The 24,705-nt window shown below is 44.4% G+C and overlaps 1 protein-coding gene across 7 annotated transcripts in view; it reads right to left on the bottom strand.

Annotated features, from left to right (window-relative positions):
* The window catches only part of LOC122238548, a 119,515-nt gene extending 99,778 nt beyond the window's left edge, over window positions 1-19,737 (bottom strand). For 3 of the 7 annotated variants that reach the window (XR_006217471.1, XR_006217472.1, XR_006217473.1), the window contains exons 1-2: window positions 19,663-19,737; window positions 8,787-8,874 (exon numbers count right to left, since the gene is read on the bottom strand). Coding sequence is in view for 4 of the 7 variants with exons in the window: in XM_042985622.1 (XP_042841556.1) it covers window positions 1,841-1,949; window positions 8,787-8,874; window positions 12,540-12,797 (455 nt within the window). In the remaining 3 variants the exon portion in view is untranslated. Of the gene's footprint in view, window positions 1-1,840; window positions 1,950-8,786; window positions 8,875-12,539; window positions 12,973-19,662 lie in introns of those variants that run through there. The other 4 variants (XM_042985624.1, XM_042985620.1, XM_042985621.1 and 1 more) reach the window with 2 other exon arrangements.
* Window positions 19,738-24,705: the final 4,968 nt, after the last annotated feature.

The raw sequence follows: 24,705 nt of genomic DNA, 5'->3' as shown, positions 1-24,705 counted from the left end.
CAGATGTGTCTTAAACACGCCCAGTTTCTTCTCCTAAACTCACCGCTCAGAAGTGAAATGACTCAGTGAGTGGGGAAAAGCCAGATCTGTTCCCATTTTTACACAGGGTCAAATGCCCCCCCTAGCATAGATCTGAGAGGAAAAGAAGCATTTCAGCTTGGGATGGGTTGGGGAAAGCTTCGAAGCACAAGTAGAACGTGAGCTCTTTTAAAGGAATGCGATTTTTTTTCCTTAAATGTGTTACAATGTACATAACATGAAATTTACCATCTTCACCATTTTTCAGTGTTTTTAGTTCAGTGCCATCGAGTACTGTTGCATTATTGTGAACCACCACCACCACCCATCTCCGGAACTCTTTTCACCCTGCAACACTGAAACTCCATACCTGTTAAACAGTAAGTCTCCACCCTCGCCTTCCTCCAACCCCTGGATCCCCCATTCCACTTTCTGTCTCCGTGAAGTTGACCACTCTAGTTACCTCGTATAAGTGGAATGATCCAGTATGTGTCCTTTTGTGACTCGCTTATTTCACTTAGCACAATGTCCTCAAGGTTCATTCATGTGATCACATGTGTCTGAATTTCCTTCCTTTTTTAAGGGTGAATAATGTTCCATTGTGTGTTTATGCCACATTTTGCGTATCCATTTTTCTGTCAAAGGACACTTGAGTTGTTTCTATCTTTTGGCTGTTGTAAATAATGCTGCTATAAATATGGGTGTACACGTGTCTCTTCAAGATTCTGTTTTCAATTCCTTTGGATACATACCCAGAAGTAGAATTACTGGATCATATGGTAGTTTTATTTTTCAATTTTTCAGGACTCACCAGACTGTTTTCCATAGTGGCTGCACCATTCTACATTCTTACCCACAGTGTCACAGGGTTCCAATTTCTCCAATTCCTCTCTAACACCTGCTACTCTTAGTTTGTTTGTTTGTTTGTTTGTTTGTTTGTTTGTTTGTTTGCTTTATAGTAGCTGTCCTAATGGGTGTGAGGTAGGGAATGGATAGATTCTTTTTAAGAAGGCCCCATGCCCAGCATGCAGCTCAATGTGGGGCTTGAACTCGTGACCCCAAGATCAAGACCTGAGCTGAGATGAAGAGTTGGACTCTTAACTGATTGAGTCACCCAGGTGCCCTGGGAATGGATAGATTCTTAACATAAATATATAAGGCATTCTAGAGAGGGGAAAGAATGTGTGTAAAGATACAGAATCAGTGAGCTCAAGAAATATGAGGGAGATAGTTTAGTTGGGGACAGGGAGATCTTTGTAGAAAACACGGGAAAGATTGTGAAGGGTCTTGGATGCCAAGCTAAGGAGTTCCAAATTTATCCTATAGCTGACAAGACCTCCTAAATTTTTTAAGGCAAAATGACAAAATGAGAATAATATCAAAGAAAAAAATGGAAAAAAAACACCATTTCAAAATCTTTCAAAATCTGCAGTAGTTCAGACATTTTCAGGGAAGGGGAAGTATCAGTGGGGATGTGAAAGAAAGAAGGAAAAATTGAAACAATACTTTGGAGAAAGAATTGCCAGGGTTATTGTCTGGCTAATTGTGAGAAATAAGAGAGAGGGAGATAAAGAAATGCTAACAACCACAACAAACACAACACGCACACACACACACACACACACACATACACAAAACTCTTTTCTCACGCATATTTTTTTTCTGCTTCATGGCAATTATTCTTCCTAAATTCTTTAAGAAAGAAAAAATATTTCTTATTGCTATGCCCTTATTATTTTATTTATTCATTATAGTTACATTTTATGTACCTGTCTCTTACAAAAGAACTTCTTAAAGTACTTAGAGTTACAAGTACCTGTACCTTGTTAAGGTGCCAGGGAAAAGGATGGCAGATGCTAAGAGAGAACCATCAAGGGTCCCGATTACACATGGAGCCTCCATAATGGTCTTCCACCCATGAACCTCGGGACCTATTTCAGGTGCGAGAAGGAACCTTGTGTGTTAAAGACATTAGTGCTGGTGGGGTTTTGTTATACGTGACCAAACCTAACGCTAACTTGTATGGCTTGATTATTCTTTACTAGAAGAAAGATAGAAGGCTTTTTAAAAATGTTACTTATTTTGGAGAGTGAAAGAGAGTACGAGTTGGGGAGGAGCAGAGAGAGAGGGGGAGAGAGAATCCCAAGCAAGTTCCGCGCTGCCAGCACAGAACCCAATGTGGGGCTCAAACTCACAAACCATGAGATCATGACCTGAGCTGAAAACAAGGGTCAGACGCTTAATCAACTGAGACACTCAGGTGCCCCAAGAAGACACAGAATCTGAAGTACGCTCCATCTCTGAGCTGTCCGCACAGAGCCCAACGTGGGGCTTGAACCCACGAACCAGGAGATTGCAGACTAAGCCAAAGTCAGATGCTTAAGTGACTGAGGCACCCAGGCGCCCCTTCCCCCACCCTCCAAAGTCTTTTTGATGAATCTCATAGAGACTTCTCGGGTGTTGTTTATCTTTTGATATAGAAAATTCAGGGAGGCAGCAAGTCTCTAACGCTAGGGTTTAGCCAATTGACCGATTTCTTTCTTCAGTCCTTTGGCAATAGCCTTGAATTTAGATGTAATACATGTGGGTAGTGTATGAAAATGATGTTTTCTGAGGACGCGGAGGCCACTTTTCTAAACATTCTGCCAGCAGCTCTCAAGGAATCTACAGAGTTGAACACTTGGTACTTCCCACACTTCTCCCATAACCTTCAAATTCCCTTCTTGAAACTTTTAACTGTTAATGTGTTTTGCTAAACCTGAAAAGGATAAATCAGAAGTGCTTTCAATTAATAAATCAATAACTACACCCCAGAGGTTGTCTTTCCTTCTTCCTTCCACTCTAGAACACAGATTCCTTGAAATCCACATGCCCCTAATATTGAAAATGACCGGAAGCATTAATGTGAGCACAGACACAATGGCCTTAGCAATTATGCCACAAGTGTGAATTGTACAGAAAAGGTGATTCTGTAGTGGGAACCACCTACATTTACTCAACCAAAGCAGAGATGCATGACTGTTAAAAAAAGCACTCAAAGCAAACAAATAAACACCAAGGCAAACAGCATAACCAATTTCTAAAGGCATGAATGTAACCATCCATAAAAATAAAAACTTCCATCATTTTAACTTATTACGTTAAGTGGTCTAAGGATTGTTATAATAAACTAGGCACTCTGATCATCCGAAGCTAGGCAATGGATGGTTTTATGTCATAAAAAGAGATAATATACTGAGACTTCGCACAGAAAATGCTCTGTTGAGGATATGAAGGTCTATGCTCTCTTTCCCTCATCGCCCCTCCACCCCCGCTTCCTGCTGGCTGAATCCAGTAGCTTCCAGATAAACTGCCCATCCTGAAGTTTTCAGATCCATTAAATGAGGCATCATGACTCAACTTGGCAAGGCTTTTTTTTTCCCCTTGCTTCTTTTCCACCTCAAACTGTTTTGATTCATTTGTGAGAAATTTATTTTTGCCAATTGAAAAACCCTTTTGTGACTGCCAGTCACTAATCTCCCCTCTGACACATTCATTCAACCAGACTAAATCCAATATTGACATTTGTATCCAAGGGAAAGGAGGTTAAGCACCGGGAGGAAAGCAGCTCCTTCCCCTGCCAAATACTGCGTGGCATCTAAATGAGCTACGATGGTTCCACTCATGGGGGAACCCCGGAGAACTGGGGGGGGGGGGTGTGTGGGAGGGAGAGCTTTGATCACATCCAGGGGTCGTCATTTCCCACCCAGGCAGCCAAATGGAAGCTGTTTGATGCTATCTATAGGTGTCCATAGTAGCCTACTTTAAATTCTCCCCAGGTCTCAGACATCATTTTCTAGTAACATCATCTCAAGGGAGTCTCTTGAATGCTTTTCCTAGACTTTGCTTTCTCAGACATGGAAAAAAAAAATGCCTACTGTGGTCCCTTGAATGTACCACCCACCTGCAGAACTAACATTCCTTTTCTTAGACTCTTGCTTTAGGGTAATCTGGAAGCAATAAGGGCTTTTCCTACCCAAGGTATGTTGATGATTTCTTTAGTTACTTCGTTTGTCTGTCCTCACCCCTGCCCACGGAATATGGCTATGTCTTCCTTACCCTGCGATACACAGCGACAGCCGCTTATCGACTATGGGCACTGCTAGAAAAACCAACGCCTTCCTTTTAGAAAAAGTGAAAATATAGGTTGGATTGCAGTGTAGGAGAATAAACACTCGCAATGTCAATCGAATGCAAAAGCGTGCATTCGAAATAACTGAAGAAACTGAATGAGAACCGAGGCAGGAAAAAAGTCAAAGTCCCAATTGGCAAACAAGGGACATGACCCAGGATTACTTTCAACCGACTTTTTACTCTTTTCTATCAGCCACCCTGCTTTGTTACTGAGGCATCACACCCCTTTCTTGGGGTTCCTTACCAAATCAAACAAAAAGAAAAATATTAAACACAGAAGATGAAACCTTTACAGACTTCTAATGTTTCCTGAGCCTCAGTGTTTTTTTCTTCTTAATCAAGAATATTCTCCGGTAAATAATATCAGACTGCAATAACATGAAACAGCTTAGCCCCCTGCCTTCTTATTAATGTATTGCTACATTCCGTTGCTTTAGGAATGTGCAGATTTTGTCCAAATCGCTGATGGGACACAAGTTTGTCCAGAGAATTCTAACACAATACCCTTTTGTGTCTTTCCGCAGTTCTTTACATATTCCTGTTATTTTTTTAATGGTTCTTTATTTTTGAGAGAGAATATGCAAGCAGGGGAGGAGCAGAGAGAGGGGGCAGAGGATCCGTAGCAGGCTCCGTGCCGTCAGCACAGAGCCTGACGTGGGGCTCCAACTCTGGAACAGTGAGATCATGACCTGGGCTAAAGTCAGACGCTTACCTGACTGAGCCACCCAGGCGTGCCACATTCCTATTATTTTTAAAAGGTGATTCTTTCCACTGTAGGAACACAGAGCATAGTCACTCATGTTTGAAAATGTATTTACATGACAATTTAAAATTTCATCTCCGATCACTTTTAGAAGGAGAGTCATTGGTAGTGACGTAACCTTTTCTCCTCCCATCAGTTCATGATATAAGCCTATTCTGAACCCCTCCCATTGCAAGCTGATCTCACTACCTATCCATAGCCAGGCCGGTTTCCCTTGTCCCCTCATCCTCAAGCCAGTCGTGCCAACTCCCTACAGCCCCCAGCGGGCTAGGTTCCCCTTTCCTGCCCACCTTTTAGTCTCTCTGACTGTCAAGCTCCATTAGGTAAGTTATTATTATGTAAATGATATTAGCATGATGTAGCAGCTATTCATCACCATGGCCACAAACACCACAGATTGGTCAGAAAAAACGGTGACATCTAGAAAATTCATAGTGTTTGAGTCCGAAAGAACCTGAGACTTCGACGTTTTGGCCGACGTCAGATTTCCCCGGGAGCGTCACATCCATTGGGTGCACAGAATAGAGGTGAGGACCCTTGGGGACTCGTACAATTGGGAGGGGTGCTGCGTATCCTCTAAGCCAATACGCTTTATGCCTGAGCCACTTTATGCTACACTTTACCAGACAAATCCACTGTCCAAGAGCAGTTGTCAGTAAGTTAAAACCGGGACTCTCATACAAATAGAGCAAGGATCTGTGTTAAAAAGGTATCCAACTGATTGAGTTTGCCCATTAAAACGGGAAAGATGATTAGAATAAGAGGGCGCCTGGGTGGCTCAGTCGGTTGGGCCTGCGACTCTTGGCTTCAGCTCAGGTCATGATCGCATGGTTTCTTGGGTTCGAGCCCTGTGTCGGGCTGTGTGCTGGTGTGCAGAGCCTGCTTGGGATTCTCTCTCTCTCTCTCTCTCCTTCTCTCTCTGTCCCTCCCCCACTCATGCTGTCTCTCTCTCAAAAATAAATAAACTTTAAAAAAAAGAATAAGAGAAACACATACTAGAAGATAATTTTAAATTAAGTTTGCTGAATTAAGTTTGACCTAAAAATTTACAAACAGGTCTAAGAAACTACTTTCACTGCGTTGAAAAACAGTTTGGTTGATCAAAAATAAACAAATAAACAAACTGAAAATCCTGCTTTGTTGTGTTTGCAAGTTGAAAGAAGAAAACCAAAATATGTTTCATTATGTTCACCAGCCATATGACTACCTAATTAACGTAGTCGCTCCCAAACTCAGTAAATGTGCCTTGAATTTTTTATTTTTTAAGTAGCTCTATAAATGTTGTTATAATACGATACGCTGGTTTCTATTACGTATAGACAGCCCTAAAGCAGAATCCATTGTTTGAATTTCTCTTTGCTATTGGTTTCTAAAGTACAAAGTTCCCTAACTTTGTCAGAGTTACCTGTTTTGTTTGGGGGTGGTTTGTTTCCTGTGTGTGTGTGTGTGTGCGTGTGTCCTGTTGTTTTTTTAATTCCTGATTCCCCAGTCACCCCAGAAGTCTGTTCACTGCATTCTGATCAGCACGGCTTGGGAGAGAGCTGTCCTCCCTCACCGCTACCTCTGTAGAACCCTCCACAATGTCGCCATCGCAGACAGCAACCAGTCATCTGCACTCTCTTGCCCCTCCCGCCTGTCTTACACCTGCCGGCCTCACACTCTGGGCCGGACCCCACTGTAGCTTTCCACCGGGACGTGCTCACCCCGCCCCACCAGCCGCAGCCCTGCTACCACGCTCATTGTTCGGGCCCAGGCTCAGATGTGGCCTCTGGGGAAGCCTTCCCCGAGCTTCCGACCGATGCACACTTCCAGAACACTCCCTCGTTCCCTATCGCAATTCATGTTCACTTACTGACTGCAAGGTTGCTGGAAGTGGGGACGGGGTCTACCAGTCCGTCCTTTTTTGGGTTCTAAACCCTTACGTCAGCACCGTACTTCTCTTACCCAGGCTACTGATACTTTGCAGAGCAGAACTGGTGCCTGGATGATACTCTGGGTGGCCAGTGGTCCAGTGGTGGCCCCAAACCTGTTCCCTCACCCAGCCCTTCTCACCCACTCCCACCTCAAACACACCTGCAACGCCTACGAGTTATGGAAAGAGAGAATTAGGAAATAAATTATTTTATGGAATGAGATTTGGGGGCCATGTGTCCAGACCCTAAGTGTCTTTCATGGAGAGCTCAATTTGGAAATTACGGGTGGGAGAAGGAGCCTATATTTTGCACGGATGACCCAAATGATCTGTAGAATCTTTCAAGTATGAGAAATATCAGTGCACAGGGCGCCTGGGTGGCGCAGTCGGTTAAGCGTCCGACTTCAGCTCAGGCATGATCCCACGGTGCGTGAGTTCGAGCCCTGCGTCGGGCTCTGTGCTGATGGCTCAGAGCGTGGAGCCTCCTTCAGATTCTGGGTCTCCCTCTCTCTGCCCCTCCCCTGCTAGTGTTCTGTGTCTCTCTCAAAAAATAAATAAAAATCTTAAAAAAAGAAAAAAAGAAATGTCAGTGCAAAGGAAAAATCATGTACTAAAAGCATCACAGCTTTGCTGTGAAAAAATCCTCCAAAAGCACAGTCCGTAAGAAGCGCAGGGACGTCTCTGGTGGTTAAAGAGGGAGATGGCTGGAAGTTTTGAATCTGGCATGGATCAGGTGAGGGCAGAATGGTGAGCAGGCTTTAAGAGTTTCAACGGGAGCATCAGGAAGGGGGTAGAGGGTGGGCCCTTGACAGAGGGTCTCCGGAGGGGCAGCTGGGGTCTCGTGTTATAAAAGAGGACCTTCCTCTCCAGGTATCGTAGAAGGGCAGGAGAACCGGGGTTAGGACTCCGCTCCACAGTGTGAGATGTTGGTCCCCCGGGAGCAAAGCTTGTGCCTCACTACTGAGAGTATGCTGTCTCGTGACTCTTGCCGTCCCATATAGCATCCCAGTTCCCACCATCCAGCCAAGCTCCCCAAGCCAACAAAGCAGAGTGGTCCTTGCACAAGGGGAGCCCTTGATTGGACCAGGTTGAACATTTCACCCTGATGGGCCCAGTCGTGGGCTGGCTATTGATCTATATAACGAGATCTATATAACATCTAAAGTCTGTCTGGTTGGGCAAGGCTAACTTCTGAGCCAGTCGGTTGGGTTCTCTCCAGAAGATAAAGGGTAGAGTAGCCAGTGAATAAGAGAAATACAGAGGCCTGCAGAGAAAGGCAGAAATGTCACAGAGTGGAGTTCCTGGGGCCCACAAGAGAGTGAAAGGGGAAGCGGCTGCCCCACCCTCCCTGAGGTCATCAGATAGCTTCCGAGGACCAGTACCAGACTTCATGCATTTTTATAATAAGCTCCCTTCTCCTCAGGTGGCCGAGGAAAGCTGGAGCCCAAGAACAGCAAAAGTACAAGATGTAGGTGTGTGCAGGATGGTGGCAGGAAGGGCTTTGAAGAGAAGTTAAGGTCTTGCTGTGGGGAAGAATCGAATAAACACTGCCCCCTCTGAAACAGCTAACTTTAACTGAGCCATCACTGCATTCCAGGCACGGCTCTAAGTACTCTACAACTATTTTAAAATTTATTTAATGCTCACAACACTATGAGATGGTCCGGGCTCTTACCCTCATTTTATAAATGAAGAAACTGAGGCACAGAGAGTTCAGACCGCACGGCTGAGGTCATGTGAGGAAACAGGGGTTTAACGCCAGGTAGGATAGCTCGGGGTCCTTGTCACCCTTCTCAACGACGGTAAAAGATAATAATGATACCTGTAACTGTCCACGCGACCCAATTTTTGCCCCTAAACTGGGGTGCTCTAACAGGTTGTATATGTGGCATTTGTACTGTGGTATAATAATTGGCTTACCTGTCTGTCTTCTAAACGTGGAGAATATCTGTCTTATGTTTGCCTCCATAGTTCCTAGAATAGTGGCTGGTCCGTGCCAGGAGCTCAACTGAAAAAGAAGAAAATTGTGTGCTTTTCAAAGAAAGAAAAAAAAAAATAGATCTGGAGGAGGCGAGATAATACAAGGTCTTCAACGTCAGGCAAAGAGTTGGGTTCGATCTTGCAGACGGTGGGGTGCACTGGGTAGTTTGGGGGCACGAGTGTGATGGCGGCGTGTAAAATGGAAAAGCAGAAAAATGGAAAAGCTGGGGCAGAGCTATTCGGAAGACAGTATTTGCCAGGCCTAATTGGAAGAGAGGAGAGGTGTCGAAATAGGAGGCACACGTGTGCACAGGAGCGTAAGAGACTTATTTTCACATAGGAGAGCACATCAGGTCACTACGAGGAATGGGGCTGCCTCTCAAAGTCGCTTCTTGAAAGTATCACTGGAGTAGGGAGTGACAACTCCTTTAAGAAGCAGCCGGCTCACTGCTTCAGACTCTGTGTCTCCCTCTCTCTCTGCCCCTCCCCCACTCACACTCTGTCTCTCTCTCTCTCTCTCTCTCTCTCAAAAATAAACATCAAAAAATATTAAAAAACAAAAAAGAAGTAGCCGGCTCAGGTCATGCTCACGGTTCGTGAGTTCGATCTCCCTGTTGGGCTCTGTGCCGACAGTGTGGAACCTGTTTGGGATTCTCTCTCTCCTTCTCTCTGCCGCCCCCCCCCCCCCGCTCACTCTCTCTCTCTCAAAATAAGTAAATAAACTCAAAACAATTTTTAGAACAAAGATTTTATTTTTTTTAAGTAATCTCTCCACCCATCTTGGGGCTCGAACTCACAACCCCAAGACCAAGAGTTGCATGCTCCACCAACTGGCCAGTCAGGTGCCCCCGGGAAGGACTTCTTACAAAAGTGTGGTCCCACCAAGAAGCCATTATTACCTCTCGGATTGAAGAAATAAGGGGAGGAAATCTTGATAAGAGCTTGGTAAGAACAGGAGAGGCAGTAGCCCGAGAGGGAACACCTACTCCCAGAGCCACTAAGGCACAGCCAGAAGGCATACCCAACTTCCATTTCACAATGGCGCCTTCACTGGCTCAACCAACCAGCACCCAGTTGATATGAAGCCCAGGAGATCCAGCCCATAGCGTCAGCCCCACAGGACGCGGGGCCAGACAGAGAAAGGAAGACAAACAGATCTGGAGAGACAAAGAGAGAATGTGAAGAAGTTTGGAATATTTGACAAATTTGTCTCACTGATATTTTCCTGTTGAAGAATATATATGCAAAAGTAATAAATGACAAACACAAAAGTCTAAATACGTATAGAAGAGCTGTTGCAGTGAGTACAAAACAAAAATTCTAAGGAACAGAAACATTGTGTCAGTTTAACTGCAAGATTTTGTTTCCCTAATAGTTTATAAAATACTGGTGAGTCATATAATCAGTAGCATCCTGCTGGGTTTTTTTAAAAAAAGTATTTGGTGGGGCACCTGGGTGGCTCGGTCGGTTAAGTATTTGACTTCGACTCAGGTCATAATCTCACGGTTCGTGAGTTCAAGCCCCGTGTCGGGCTCTGTGCTGACAACTCGGAGCTGGAGCCTGCTTCAGATTCTGTGTCTCCTTCTCTCTCTGCCTCTCCCCTGCTCATTCCCTCTCTCTCTCTCCCCCCCTCTCTCTCTCTCAAAAATAAATAAACATTAAAAAAAAAAAAGTATTGGGTAAGTTAGGGTACGTTCCATTGCAAGTAACAGAAAACTCCATGCAAAGCGGTAGACAGAACTAACAGTAACTGCTTCCTGTAACTAGAAAGTCCATATCTAGGCTGGACTATTGGACTGGGTAGATTTGGTGGCCCAATAATGTCACCAGTACATGGCTTCTTTGTGGCTTTCCACTCTGTCTTCCATTCTATTATATTATCCTAGAGATGGCTCCTTTCTTGTGGATGAAATAAGGCAGCAAATAACTCCATGACTTACATCTTTCTTGATAGGCATGGAGAGAGAAAGAGTTGTTTCTGGAAATTCTCTGAGGAGATCTTTCCTAGAAACATCTGGAACACCTCCTTGTATATCTCCAAATATCTGCTCCATAACTATGGCCAACAGTAGAATTATATCAACTGGCATAGCCTTAAGCCACATGACCTGTCCCTAGAGTCAGGGTAGAGTTAATGTCCCCAGCCAGATGACTATGCTACAGAATCATAGATCACAACATCCTCCCCCCAAAATATCAGGGTAATTACCAAGAGAAGGGCAAATAGATGCTTGGGAAGGAGTTCCTACATCCACAACACTACTAAACTGCAAAATTTGCATTATGCTTAATAGCTTTAGAAAAATATATCACACATTGGGATGCCTGGGCGGCTCAGTCAGTTAAGCGTCCAACTTTGGCTCCTATCGAGATCTCATGGTTCATGAGATCGAGCCCCAAATCGGTCTCCGTGCTGACAGCTCAGAGCCTGGAGCCTGCTTCAGATTCTCCCTGTCTCTCTCTCTCTCTCTCTCTCTCTTCCCCTCCTCCACTCATGTGCTCTCTCTCTCTTTCTCTCTCTCTCAAAAATAAATAAACATTTAAAAATTAAAGAAAAATACATCACAGCTAAGCAGTGGTCAAGAGTCTTAATAGCAAACGATGGAATCACTCTGGCCGGTGGAAAAAGAAAAGCATTTTGTTAAGTTTTGCGTGGCTCCCAGAATCTTCAGAAGGGCCCGGCATCTGGACCAGAGAGCGATGCAACCACACCAAGTTTTTCGCCATCGAAACACACTCTAAATGCCATTTGATAACACGACATTCAGAACTGGGTGTTAGAAATTGCCAGCACCAGTGCCGAAAAACAGTACGTGTCTGCCACCAGGCTCGCCCCGAGACTGGTCTCCGAGGACGCTTCACCGGCATCCAAGTCTCATGTGGACACGTCTGACTGGCAGAGCCCTGGCCAGGCGCCTGAACCCTAGCTCCCAGGTAGCCTGGTCCCGAGTAGATGTCAGGGATGCGGTGTGGGAAGCGTTGAGGGTAAGAGAGGATCCAGAAGATTTTGAACAGCCACAGATACTGTGTTGCATATTATCGCATGGGACACTATTCCTTGTTCTCGGAGGTCCAGGAAAAGGTACTCGAAGGCGAATGAATCACGGCCCAGAGACACGAGAGCTTGTGCCTCCGATGACCCACAAAAGGCCTCGCCCGACAGTTAATCGAGTGGTGTTATGAACGGTGGGAGGAAAAGCCTGCTCATCTATCTCGATCATTACCTCTACGAAGCCCCAAATCCGTTTTATCATAGAACCCGCGGCGATCCCTGCAATGACTCTAACTCCTTATTTAAATAACTGTCCTGTGTATTACCTCTCTATCACTTAGTTTCTGGTCTCCTCCTGACAAAATCCTTATCTTTCATAATACACCACAGATATTAAAACCTACTAAGAGCAGCAAGAAGTATTTAGGGTTCGTTTATCTTTTCTGACGTGGCATGTTCACTATTAGGGTTCTAGAAAGTGCACAACTACGCAGGTAGGCTAACTGACATCGCCTTTACTGGAAATTTTATAAGAATAGACACCACTTGTAAAGAAATACGAAAACGTTATATATTGGATACCAACTCCGTGTACCCGTGTTTTCTGCAAAGACGATCTCATTTAATCTTCCCAAGAAGAGGAAGGTCGGTATTATTATCCCCATTTTACCAGAAAGGAAACTGAGGCTCAGACACCTTACCCATCTCGCCCTCAGTCGCCTAACCTGCCTCCTGGAATCGTCCACACTCAAAATCTTGTCACTTGGAAGTAGAGACGACCCGCCTCCGAGACAGGGTGGGGTTCTTCTCTCGCCCCAAACTTCCGGACTGTGCGCCCCCCAAAATTGATTTTCCCCGCACGGAGACACCGCGTCTGGTTTCAGCGTGCATCTCGGATGGCAGTTTCTCCAACCCATCTGGCCTTGGTTTCTTCCAGCCTTCATTAAGTCTAATTTCATTATCACCTGTTCTGGTGTGACCCCGAGTTCCCCGCGCACTTCTCCCCTTCCCCCCGGGAAATGAATTTCCGTCTCTGCATCAGCTCTCCATCCAACCGTGTGAGCCCGGAGGCAAAGCGCTCATTTGTATGTGAGGACTGTCCATCTCTCCTGTCGTCTCCAGCCACCTCCTAAGGCTCTGACTCTTCGGTCATCTCTGGCTGCGGATGAGACCGAGGGGAATTTCTTAACAAGCACGGGTGTGCACGCGTGTGCGTGTGCACGTGACATCACTCAGCTGATTTTTATTGCCTTTACGACTCGTATTTCCGCCTCGCCTCTAAATCTCCTTACACCCTCTTAATTTCACTTCACGGATTCTCACGAATTCACCCCAGGATCTAATATAGCTCCCGTATCCTCTGGGAGAAATAATAAATAATTTTCTCGTCTGGTAACAAATTAGATGGTGTTTGGCAGCAATTATTTGATTAGCTCGGCAAGGCCAAATTTCCCACAACGGTACCTAAATGGGAGGCTATTCCGTCAGTATCAACGGAGTGTGCCTCAGAAAGCTCGGAAGTCAGACCGAATGGGAAAAAGACACAAAAGGCCAGACAAGGGAGGAAAAAAACCCACCTCCCCTCCTTTTCCCTTCCTCCTACCTAACCCCGCCTTCCCCTTGCCAACCCTCAGCATCAGGGATGTTCTCTGGTTAGAGAGGCCGGATAAAATAGGGCAATAACGTTTTATTTCTGTTCTGTTGTCAATGAGCCTGAGCTAAACCTTTGTATCCCCAGTCTTCTCTTCCCATAAACGTATCTCAAACAGAAAGAGGGCGGTGAGATTGGAGTGTGTGATGTCGGGAGATATTTCACATATGCACGTATGGCCACGCTATTACTGGAATTCCCGTTCTCTTACAAATGCAAGGCAGTACTCTTTGGTGAGCGAATCACATTTTAATACACTTCAGTTTCCAACTACTACACTTCACATGAGGCAGGATTCTAACGTAAGTGACATAGAGCCTCCATTAAAAATTGCTTTCTGCTTTCGTGGTTTTCCCAAGAGGTAAATTGTCATCGCTATGACCATGAACTCTCTCTCTTTCACGCTAGTGGGCGAAAGAGGTGTTAGGAAGGCAAACCAAGGCGGGAAGGACAAATAGTGTTTCTGATTTCAAGAAGTAAACACACACACAGAAGATTGGGCCACTCTGATCAAGACAGGAAGAGACAAACAAGTTCAGAGGGCTTTCAGGGGAGAAGTGGGAGCTATCTGACAAGGGGAATGGCAAAAAACAAAGTTGACTCTCTCCGAGAAAAGTTACGTTGAATTCGATTTCTCTCCAGACTCATCCTAAGACATTTTTCCCCGGAGGCCTGCAATGGACTTTTTGAAGGACATGTGACAGCTCTTGGTACTGAATTCAGCCCCAGTGCACTATTTTGAAAGCGGTCACGGTTGTAGCTGTTCGCCGGGATGCGTACAGCCGTCAGATAAGCAATTGACCGTGAAATAATAGTACATGGCTTTTAATATATACCCTCTGGTTATGGGTGTGCATACTAAGCATACAGTATTTAAAAATATATGCCTATACGTAGAAACACACAAACCCCGCAAGCTAAAGCTGTCTATATCTAAATGGACTGCCAGCTGCTTGAAATTTCCCCTCGACTCTCCCTAAGGTCTCAGGTGTAGGATTCATGAGCCAATGTCTCAGCTAGAACAGGTGTCTATCGCTGGGTAAATAGCAATTAGGCCCAAATTTCAGACTTTTTTTTTTTTTTTTTCAAATCCCTTTCGGAGGAAAAGCCCAGGAATAAATAGTTGCTGTAACGGCCAGGGGTATTGTGTAGCATTATAGCCTCCAGCTGGTCTATTACATACTATAGACAGGCAAAGAATACGAGCACCTGACAGATGTGTTCTGTTAGCTTCATTAGGAAAGAAACAAAGAAACTCCTCAATTAATAGCAGCGGAGCCAAATGGGGGTGGGAGGGGGGAGCTTGAGGGGAGAGGAATCATAGCCTGTTATTTAAACAGAGTCAGCGAGCCTTTCACTAGTGGCTTAATATGATTCATTAATAAAAACAGCTTTTTGAATGCCCAGTTTAAGTCAAAAGAAATCACCAGCATTTTTTTTCCCTAGCAAAGGAAGGGCAAAATGACAAATTGCCGCTGTTAAATTCATTTCATGTGGGGATGGCCTTTCTCAAAGATCTCTTAAACTGCAAGGCTGGGTGTTTGTCACATTAAGTGGCAGAGCGGTTCTCAAAAATCGAGTGGGGCACATCGGGGTCTCAGATGAACGGCCGGCAGTGGCCATCCAATAATTTTATATATCCAGACCAGGAAGCATTTCGTGTTGTTTGAATGAACGAGCATTTTTAAAGTAAGGAAATGCAGCTCTTACCCTGAAGAAAGGAAAATCTGTCTGTGGAATCACTTTTAATTTTTTTTTTTTCCTTCTTGCAATGGTTTGAAGAACCGGGGAAGTCCTGTGACTGTGGGGCTCATTTCTTAACAAGGAGTACAAGTCTGGTGGTTTCTCCTTTTGTATTTCCTTCACTGAAGATGTACACTGAACCCACGCACAACATAATATACAACTGTGAATGGGGGAGCTACCTATTGTGTTCGCAGGACAGGAGTTCTGAACGAAAATGGTTCTTTTTCCACTCGAGTCAGAATCCGTGGCAACAACGCCCCCTTTATAATAATGCTTCTCTACTTATGATTTTCGTGCGGTATTTTAAAGAATGTTGCTTGCTACCGGGAGGCTAAAGTAGACATTATGACCCAGTTACTGGATACGAGGAGAGAAAAATAAATTCTGGGCCCTTGCCCTTCGACCCACCGCCTATCACCTCCACTCAATTTACACGACACAGGTGAAAAGCACTTAAAGATAAGAATCTGGAGATTTCGGGGAAAATTCTGGCCTATCATCCAGGTAATTCAGCCATAATCCAGGTTAAGGGACCTTGAGCATATTAACCTGCGTCGTCTTCTTATATGCTAAGAATTCATGGAGAGCAAGAACAGTGGAGGGAAGAACCACGGGAGCCCTGGAGTAACCTAGGCCAGCAAGGATGTGCTCCAAAATCAGAACGGGATGATCATCTGTCTAATTGGGATGTTGTCCCGCCAAAGAAATAGAAATCAAAACATAAATGGTCGTGGCCAAATATGATGGGCCAGGCTCTTTGTGATGGAAATGTAATTGTAAATCTTGATGGCCAACTCGGGCTGTGATGTCTTGGTGCTCTTCAATTTTTAAAATACACTCTTGGCTTCTATTTGTAATCCCCCCCCCCCAAATAATAGCCACAGAACAAGAAGGGCTAATATCTACTCCCACGTGAGCAGGAATGAAAAGGAAAAACAGCAAGCTTTCCTGGAAGCAAAGGCATTTTTCACCCCGAAGTGTCTTCTTATACTTCTAATATTTCACATTTGACAGCAAAGAACTGAAAACATGAAGGATGGAAGTTCAGAACGTGACACCATTATGTTCAGACTCTAAGTCATTACGGATGCTAATCTTCAGAAAGTAGGAACAGTTCCCCTGGTAAGTTACCATTCATTATAACTTACAGTTTCTTCCCAGAGACCTACTGAAAGAAAACTTCATTATCATGTGTGGGCAGATCTTCATAGAACGCAATCTTTCCAACCTCCCATCAGCTTTCGTGAGGGTGCGGGAGATGTACCGAACTCCCATCCCAGAGATGAGGCCAAAGCTCAAAATCACACACACAAAAATCACTTGGTACAAACTAACGAATTGCAATCCCAGCCTGCGTGTTCGGATCACAAGACGCGGTGTATTTCAGCTCATTTCGAAAGATGCACTTTGGACTTTTATTGTTTTTCCTTTCTCACCTCTGCGCCAAGTGCCGTTTTCCTCTCTTGGTGCTTTAAACAGCTCAGAAGCACTGATGCACATTTGGTCCCAAACAATGCCGGACGCCTTGAACGTTACTCCTGACTCCTCATTCTCCCTTGCTCCCGTATGCGCCGCATTCTGATACCCTTGCCTTGTACAGGAGGTACACCCTGCTGTCCATCCACCCCCTCCTCGTCCAGTCCCATGTCATTTCTCACTGGGACCACTGCAAAGTCCTCTCGGTTGCTCTTTGCTTTCTGGATTAAACCCGTGAAGCCAGTCTTCACGCACCCGACCCAAGGGGTTTTCTCAGACGAGAATCAGACCAATTCCTCCTCGGTCCAAAAGTATTCCGTGGCTCCTGTCACTTAGAAATTAACCCCAAAGTCTTTAGCGTGGTGTCGATGACCAAATGGACCTTCTCCTGCCGTCCCCAGGATCATCAGTTCCAGCACCTCTGCTGGTGATTGTGTAGAGTCACCTACACACATGGTCATAAGTGTGGTGTTGGCAAGTTGCAGGATTTCTCTTCCATTTCACCTTACGGAGAGAGTTTTTATCATGAAGGAGTGCCCCACAGAAAGTCCCCTAAGGACTGGTGCTAATCACAAATGACCCGTAGTATACTCACACTCACACATATTAGGTGAATAAATGTATATCTCTTCTGACGTATGCATCATGTGTGGTGTTCTTGGTTCATTCCGATACTGAGCTAATGTCTTTATCTTACTTTATCTCCATGTCCCTTACACAGTGCAATCAGCACAGACCCTCTTACACGGTACATTCCTTGCAGCCCGGTGCGCTGTCTGTATAATCCGGTTTGCTCAGTACCTCTACATGCAGAACCCATGACTTCGTGACTTACTTTGTGACACATAGAGAGTTGAAAAGTATAGAGTTTCTGGTTTGATTTCTTTCTCTCTAGGATTAATGTTTGAAGAGGAAATTTTATTTATTTATTTTTTTCAAAACGTTTATTTATTTTTGAGACAGAGAGAGACAGACCATGAACAGGGGAGGGGCAGAGAGAGAGGGAGACACAGAATCCGAAACAGGCTCCAGGCTCTGAGCTGTCAGCACAGAGCCCGACGCGGGGCTCGAACTCACGGACCGTGAGATCATGACCTGAGCCGAAGTCGGACGCTCAACCGACCGAGCCACCTGGGCGCCCCGAAAAGGAAATTTTAAAATAGAGAACATTCTGAGATGGAAAAAAATGTCTTGCTTATTGAAATTTGTGCATGTGGCCAACTACGTTCGTGGGGGTGCGGGTGGGGTTACAGATTTGCTTTAAAGAGTATGCAGATAGCCTAATTGGGACCACACACTGAGAAAGACTTTTCATACTGTTTCCCCGCTAGCTTGAGGAAGAATCACATTCTTAGAGATTTCCTTCTGTTTGGAAATCGTTCGTGTCTCTTTGGCTGTTCACAGATTCGCTTAGATCTGTCACAGGCAGGCTCAGGCAAATGCAAATAGGAAACGTGTTTGAGAGCCGCTAAGTCTGGGTAGATTCTGTCTCACTATACCGTCCCTTGTTGTCTCAAATAGCTCCTCATAGAACTCATAGTTTCTCGCATCTGTCAAGAAGCCTGCTGGTTTTAACATTCCGTTTTATTGTCAGTAGCTCTAATTCTCTCCAAGCCTTGAAACCACACAATGAAATTTTATGGGCATTTGGAATTTTTAAGAAAAAACACAAACTTTTGTACCATTTTCATTATGTTTGAGGTTGGTGCTTGTGATCTTTTCTTCCATTCTACGGTTTCCTTCTAACTGGAGTCACACACACACACACACACACACACACACACAGAGGAAATAATCGGCTTTTTTTTGGTACAGTGTAGAAACCCTTTGAGTGGCAAAATTTTCAAAAGAAAAATAATTAATAATCCCAGGAACTTCTCTTAAGGGATAACTTAAGAGAAAAGAAAAATCCATAAGAAAAGAATAAATACAACTATACAATTTTAAAGCAAATGTATTAAAAAAAACCCTAAAAGATAAGCTAGTAACATATTCCCAGCAAGTATGAGCAAATGTTTTTCTTTTCTATAGAGACAGTACATTTAAATGAGCGAGAAAATACGAGGGTCCCCATAGCCAAATGGGCATAGGGTGTGAACAAACAGTTCACAAAAGAGGAAAGCATTCAAACGCAGTAATAAAGAAATGCAAATTAATACAGCAAAAATACCATTTTTCACTTTGCAAAACTTTTTCAATAATGCTACTCAATATTCACGAGGCAGAGGTGAAACTAGAAAGTGAGGTTCTCACGTTGCTTGTGGAATATAAATTGACCCCATTCTATAGGAAAGCAGTTTGGCAGGTCTTTCCAAAGTCCTAAAAACGTGAGTATTCATTTGCCCTGAAATGTATTTACGGAAGACACTTGGGAGTTAAGTACATCTTTGAAAATACATGAATATACTTATCTCAATGTCAATTTCAAGAGCAAAACATGTTTATGATATAAGTGGAATATACAACCAATAAAAATTATGTGTGCCCGAAGTTTTGACTACTATGTAGTTAAATGTAGTTGCTTTTGCTCTCATTTGAATTTGAAAAGCTGGCTGATTTTAGAAAAGATACACTCTTGCTGTAATTGTATGTATCTATGTATCTAATGGTAAAATGTCTTTAAAAGACTATAATAAATGCAGAAAATGTGTAACTTACACATAGTAAGAGTGGTGGGATTACAGGTAATACGGCAGTCCCCCCCTTATCCATGGGGTACACGTTCCGAGACCCCCAGAGGATGTCTCAAACCACAGATAGTACGATGCTTTATATACGCTATGTTTTTTCCTATCCATACATACCCATAATAAAGTTTAATGCGTAAATTAGACACAGTAAGAGATTAGCCACAATGTCTAGTAATAAGACAGAAACATTGTAACCATATCCTATAAAAAACTATGTGAATGTGGTCTCTCCCTCAACATATCTTATTCTACTGTACTCACCCTTCTACTTGTAATGACATGAGATGATAAAACGCCTCGGTGATGAGACGGAGGGAGGGAGTGAGGGGGGGTGACACAGGCATTGTGATGGAGATTGCCCCTGTCACAATAAGTCACAAGAAGGACCCCCTGCCTACAGACCAGTGTTGGCCTTGGGTGACTAAAACTGTACAAAGCAAAAAGCAGGGATGAGGAGAAACACAGTAACTTTTTTTTCTTTCAAGTTTTGTCTTTTGATTTTTTCTAAGAGTATATGTTGGAGAAAAAAAATATAGGCTTGGAAAACTTGAAAAGCTGGAACTTTTTACTTTTCCTCTCATAGGCCTTCTGGGAGAAATAAAACCATCTAAATATTAATCCTTAGAAGGGAAATTATGTGTGGCCCATGTGTGTAAGGCACTACGCTAAGCAATTGAACATATCTCACTTAATCCTTCTGGCAACCTGAAAAGCAGATAGTCATCCCATTTTTATGTATGAAAACTCCAAGGTTTCAAGCGAAGCATCTTGCCCCAGATCAGACGGCTAATAAGTATCAGAGCTTGTGCTGTGTTATTTTCACATTGTGGCCGGTGCCAGGCACACCTCAAGTGACCTCCACTCCAGGATAAATCATCTATTAAGAAGGGGAAAAAAATTACGAAGTTAATTATTTAAGGAATGAGATAAAAATGCAATTTTAATTCGAGCTTTTGCCTTGCCTTCGTTTGTTTTGTTTAGACATTTGAAGAGCAGGAGAGCACATCAAACAGCGTCTTTTCTAAACTCAGCCAGCATTGCTTTAGCTGTTCAAATGGGGACCAAAGACTTAGCGGTCTATCGGAACAGTTAGTTATCAAGCGTGTTCTCCTTCTGCCTGCCCCGAATGACAAAACCACCTCTCACTGCACGGCATGCTTTTCACCAACACACCGGAAAGGCACTCAGGATCTTGCCTTCAGTCTTCTGCTACCGTACCTGGTGACGGGTCTAAAACCGACAGGAAAATGACCGTCTTCAGAGCTGTGTTCAATGAAAGTTCCTATTTCTTAAACTTCTTATACCTGCTCACCAGGAACAACTCACGGTCACTTGGAAAGGCTGAGATGGCTTTGGTCTCATTTTCTTGTTGTTTTGGTTCCTTTCTTGCTTGTTTTATGCCTAACTGACTGGAAACCATTTTAAGCAACTTCCCGATTCTTAGGGCAAAGCTCACAGGTGAGGAAAATCGGGGTCGCCACTCAGAGTATGTGTAGGGTTTGTTTCAAAGTATGTCGTATGCTGCAGCCAGAAGCCAGAATCTCATTAGTACCCCAAAAAAGACTTAAGCCCTCTCTTCTCTTCTGTTGACTTTCTTTTTTTTTTAAAGATTTTTAAAAATGTTTATGTATTATTGAGAGACAGAGAGAGACAGCGTGAGCGGGGAAGGGGCAGAGAGAGGGAGACACAGAATCCGAAGCAGGCTCCAGGCTCCGAGCTGTCAGCACAGAGCCCGACGCGGGGCTCGAACTCACAAACCCTGAGATCATCACCTGAGCCGAAGTCAGACGCCCAACGGACTGAGCCACCCAGGCGCCCCAAGATTGTATTTTTAAGTAATCTTGACACCCAATGCGGGGCCCGAACCCACAACACGCTCCACCACCTGAGCCAGCCAGACGTCCCCGTTCTATTCACTTTCTGAAAAATTAGAGGAAAATAGCTTATTCCTCCCCACTCACATATCTTCCCTTGACAATGGGGACAAAAATATTATAGCTTAACTCTGTCCCCTTGTTATATTTATGGGTAAGTTCTTGCAGTAAAGGAATTAACACAACCAGAAAAGTCTGTTGTAATCTCTGTGCCTGTTTTTAAAAAAAAATTTTTTTTTTTAATATTTTCCTCTTTCATCTTTGCTTCACACACTTCTACAAATTATGCTGGTTCTATCCCTCTAGTGCATTAAGCTGGCGCGTTGCTACGTCTCAGCTCTCCATGTGGGTTCCAGCATCAAAGCCTTGGGCCAATTTTATTTCATTTGTATTTGCTGTCAGAACAATGTCTTTATTCTAAAATGCCCTTCTCAAATCACCTCTCAGGTGGTTTGGTAGAAGCAGCGTGCAGCAGAAAAATAATATCTTTTTTTAAATCCGTGTTATTTCTTTCATGTTGTACCCCGTGAATACTGAATGCACAGAACACTCAAACGACGTCCCGAGTTCCGTTTTTAAGATGAAAAGTACCTTTCATTTTAAATCTCCCAGAGACAACTGATCTGCTTCCCTTCTTTGTAACGGGCGTGGGGGAGGGGGGTATTCAAATCACGGCTCAGCGATAAACATTTTTACCATTTCGTTTGTTTTAGCCTGCCGGATGGCATCCAGATTGATTCGATTTTGTACCAAAGTCTCCCAAAATAAAGACTGAAGTGCGTCGAGGCCGCCGCCACGGCTGCAGAATTCTACCACGTCCAGTTGGCACGAAGAGGAAAGGAGGGCAAGAGCGGACTCCGGAACTCAGAACCCTGTCGTCTTGCTTCGCCGCCCAGTGTCACCGTGGAGCCTTTGCAGGAAAACGCCTTTCCTTTGCCGCCCAGTGTAGGAAGCGAGAGCGAGGGGGAAGAAGAGATTGAAGGGGAAATTGCAGCAAGCTGGCAGGTAGCGGGCGGGGGATCAATCCAGTTTGTCACATTAAGGATCGTAAAGAATCCATCTCAGAGTTGACACTGATGATTCGGGGTATTAAGTGCAGTTGGCAGGAAGGCAAATGGCAGTGGTGAGCCCAGAAGGGAATTCAAGCCCGGAGAATGTTGGAAGAAAGGATGACAAGACCCGGCATCGCGGCCGGTTCTGAAAGGCTGTGTCTGCCAAGGAGTCAAAGCCTTCCCTTCCCCCCGGCCCTCCCCTTGTCTTCTTGTCCTCCGTGCTCAGTTGCTGAGACCTGCGGATGGCTGGTCTTTCCGGACGTCAGTCAACTGGACGCTCCGAGAGTCATGTCTCTGTGCTGGGCCTGAAGAAGTCCCTGGCGTGAGTCCAGCTAATGCAAACCACCTCCCACCCGCCATTACTTCCAGCTTCTTCAGACACAACTGTTCGTTTACTCCCATCAACCCCACAGAGGGGTGTATCCTAAGACCTGGGCCAATTCCTTTGATGGTGTCTGTCTACCAGGTAACTACTAGGTGACAATTCCTCTTGGTCCTTCATTGCACTTAATTAGCAGGTATGTATTGACTTGCGTCTTTACTTATTCCGTTTCTGTCTTTCCACTATAGAGGAAGCCCCACGAGGCACATCTCATTCGCCACTATATCGCCTCTGCCAAGCACAGTGCCTGGCACAGTAGGCCGTCAGTAACTCTGTGTGACATACGTGAAAGGAAGGAAGGAATGGTTGGGTGGATGAATGCAGGGATTTAAAAAAGAAGTTTCAGGAAGTAGAATATAGAGCGCTGATCTCGGATCTGGTCAGGTCAGAAAAGAAAGATAGTTTGTCACATTACTTTGATCCTGAAATTTTCTCATGTTTTAACCATCTCTCCAGCTGAATGGGTTTTACGGACCCTTAAGATTATAATCAACAGAGTTGGTTTCTTTTTTCTTTCTTAATACTGCATAATATAACGGTGCGTCGTCCAATCAGTGGTGTTTAGAAGAACTCTCATCACAAATTATAGCCAATATATAGGCAAATAAGAATACCTGTGTGGATGCTGTCTCTCATAAGCTTCAGAAGTTTCCTTCCGAACGAGGCTCATCAAACGTTACATCAGAATCAAAACACAAATTTCTGGGATCAACCCTCGAGATTCTTACTTGGTAAGCCTGGAGCAACGCCCGGGAATCTGAACTTTTAACACCTTCCAATCCTTGGGCTGCAGGTGATCCCCTCCTCCCACTTTGACAAACGGTTTTCGTTAGGTTTCTCCAGCCCTAGCAAGGTACCTGTAAAGATTTCGAGCATTCTTTACAAATAATCCAAGGTCTAGGCTTCAAAACGGAACTAACCGGTGAGACATAGGTCCCCTGCCTGTCGTCATTTATTACTGTTCCTCCGGGAAGACAAATCAATGGCATGTGATACAGCTAAAAATTGCAACTGTGTTCCAGGTTGTACAGTGTCCTGTGGTCGAGTTCACATTAGAAAGCATAATAACTGAACCATGGTAACATACCCAGGAGCCAACATTTGGGTGGATTTGCAGAAGATGACTCAGCAATTCTCAGGGGCACAAGGGCTGAGAAGGAAGGCATTCTAAGCAGGGGGAACAGAGCGTATACTAAGTAGACAGACGGGGATGCCACCTCAAATCTCTTTCAGGACCAGAGAATCAATCAATAGTAATAAATGAAGATATTAATCCCTCTGCTTTTGAAGGTATTAATGCCACCTTTCGTTTATTAAAGCAGGCATACACCTAATATCTAATGGTTTCTTGTAATTACCACAGAATTGAGAATGATACTCCTGGTAGGAGCCTCCGAGGGGGACCCAATCACCCTCATCTCCTGGTATTGGTGCCCTGTATCATCCGTGCTCTTTGAGTGTGGGGACCCAGTAGTCTGCTGCTAATGAATAGAAGGTGATAGGGTGTTACTTCCAAGAGCAGGTTACAAGAAGACTTGATTCCATCTTGCTCATATCTTTTCACTTTGTTGCTGACATGGTCTGAGGAAGCCACCCGCCATGCTGTGAGCGGTCTTATAGAGAGCGGTCCACACGCAAGGAACGGAATCCTGCTAATCATCACATAACTGACCTTAGAAAAAGGCTCCTTTGGCACTCCCCCAAGTCAAGCCTTCAGATGAGACCAAGGGTCTGCTTGACAGGTTGACCACAACCTTATTAAAGACCTTGAGCCAGAGGCACCCAGTTAAGTTGGGCTCGGATTCCTGATCCACAGAATCTGTGAAATAATAAATGTTGGTTCTTTAAGCTGTCGAGATTGGGGTAATTTGTTAGCGTGGCAATAAAAAAATAATACGGTACTCTTTTTGGGAGAGGGAACTTTATTATCTCATGAGATACCCATAAAAAAAAGTCTTGTTATTACCCCCATTTTACTGAGGAGGAAGCTGAGTTC

The sequence above is a fragment of the Panthera tigris genome, chromosome B2 (assembly GCF_018350195.1).
Source record: "Panthera tigris isolate Pti1 chromosome B2, P.tigris_Pti1_mat1.1, whole genome shotgun sequence".
NCBI classification, from domain to species: Eukaryota; Metazoa; Chordata; class Mammalia; order Carnivora; family Felidae; genus Panthera; species Panthera tigris.
This window is presented reverse-complemented; position numbering and strand designations above follow the sequence as displayed.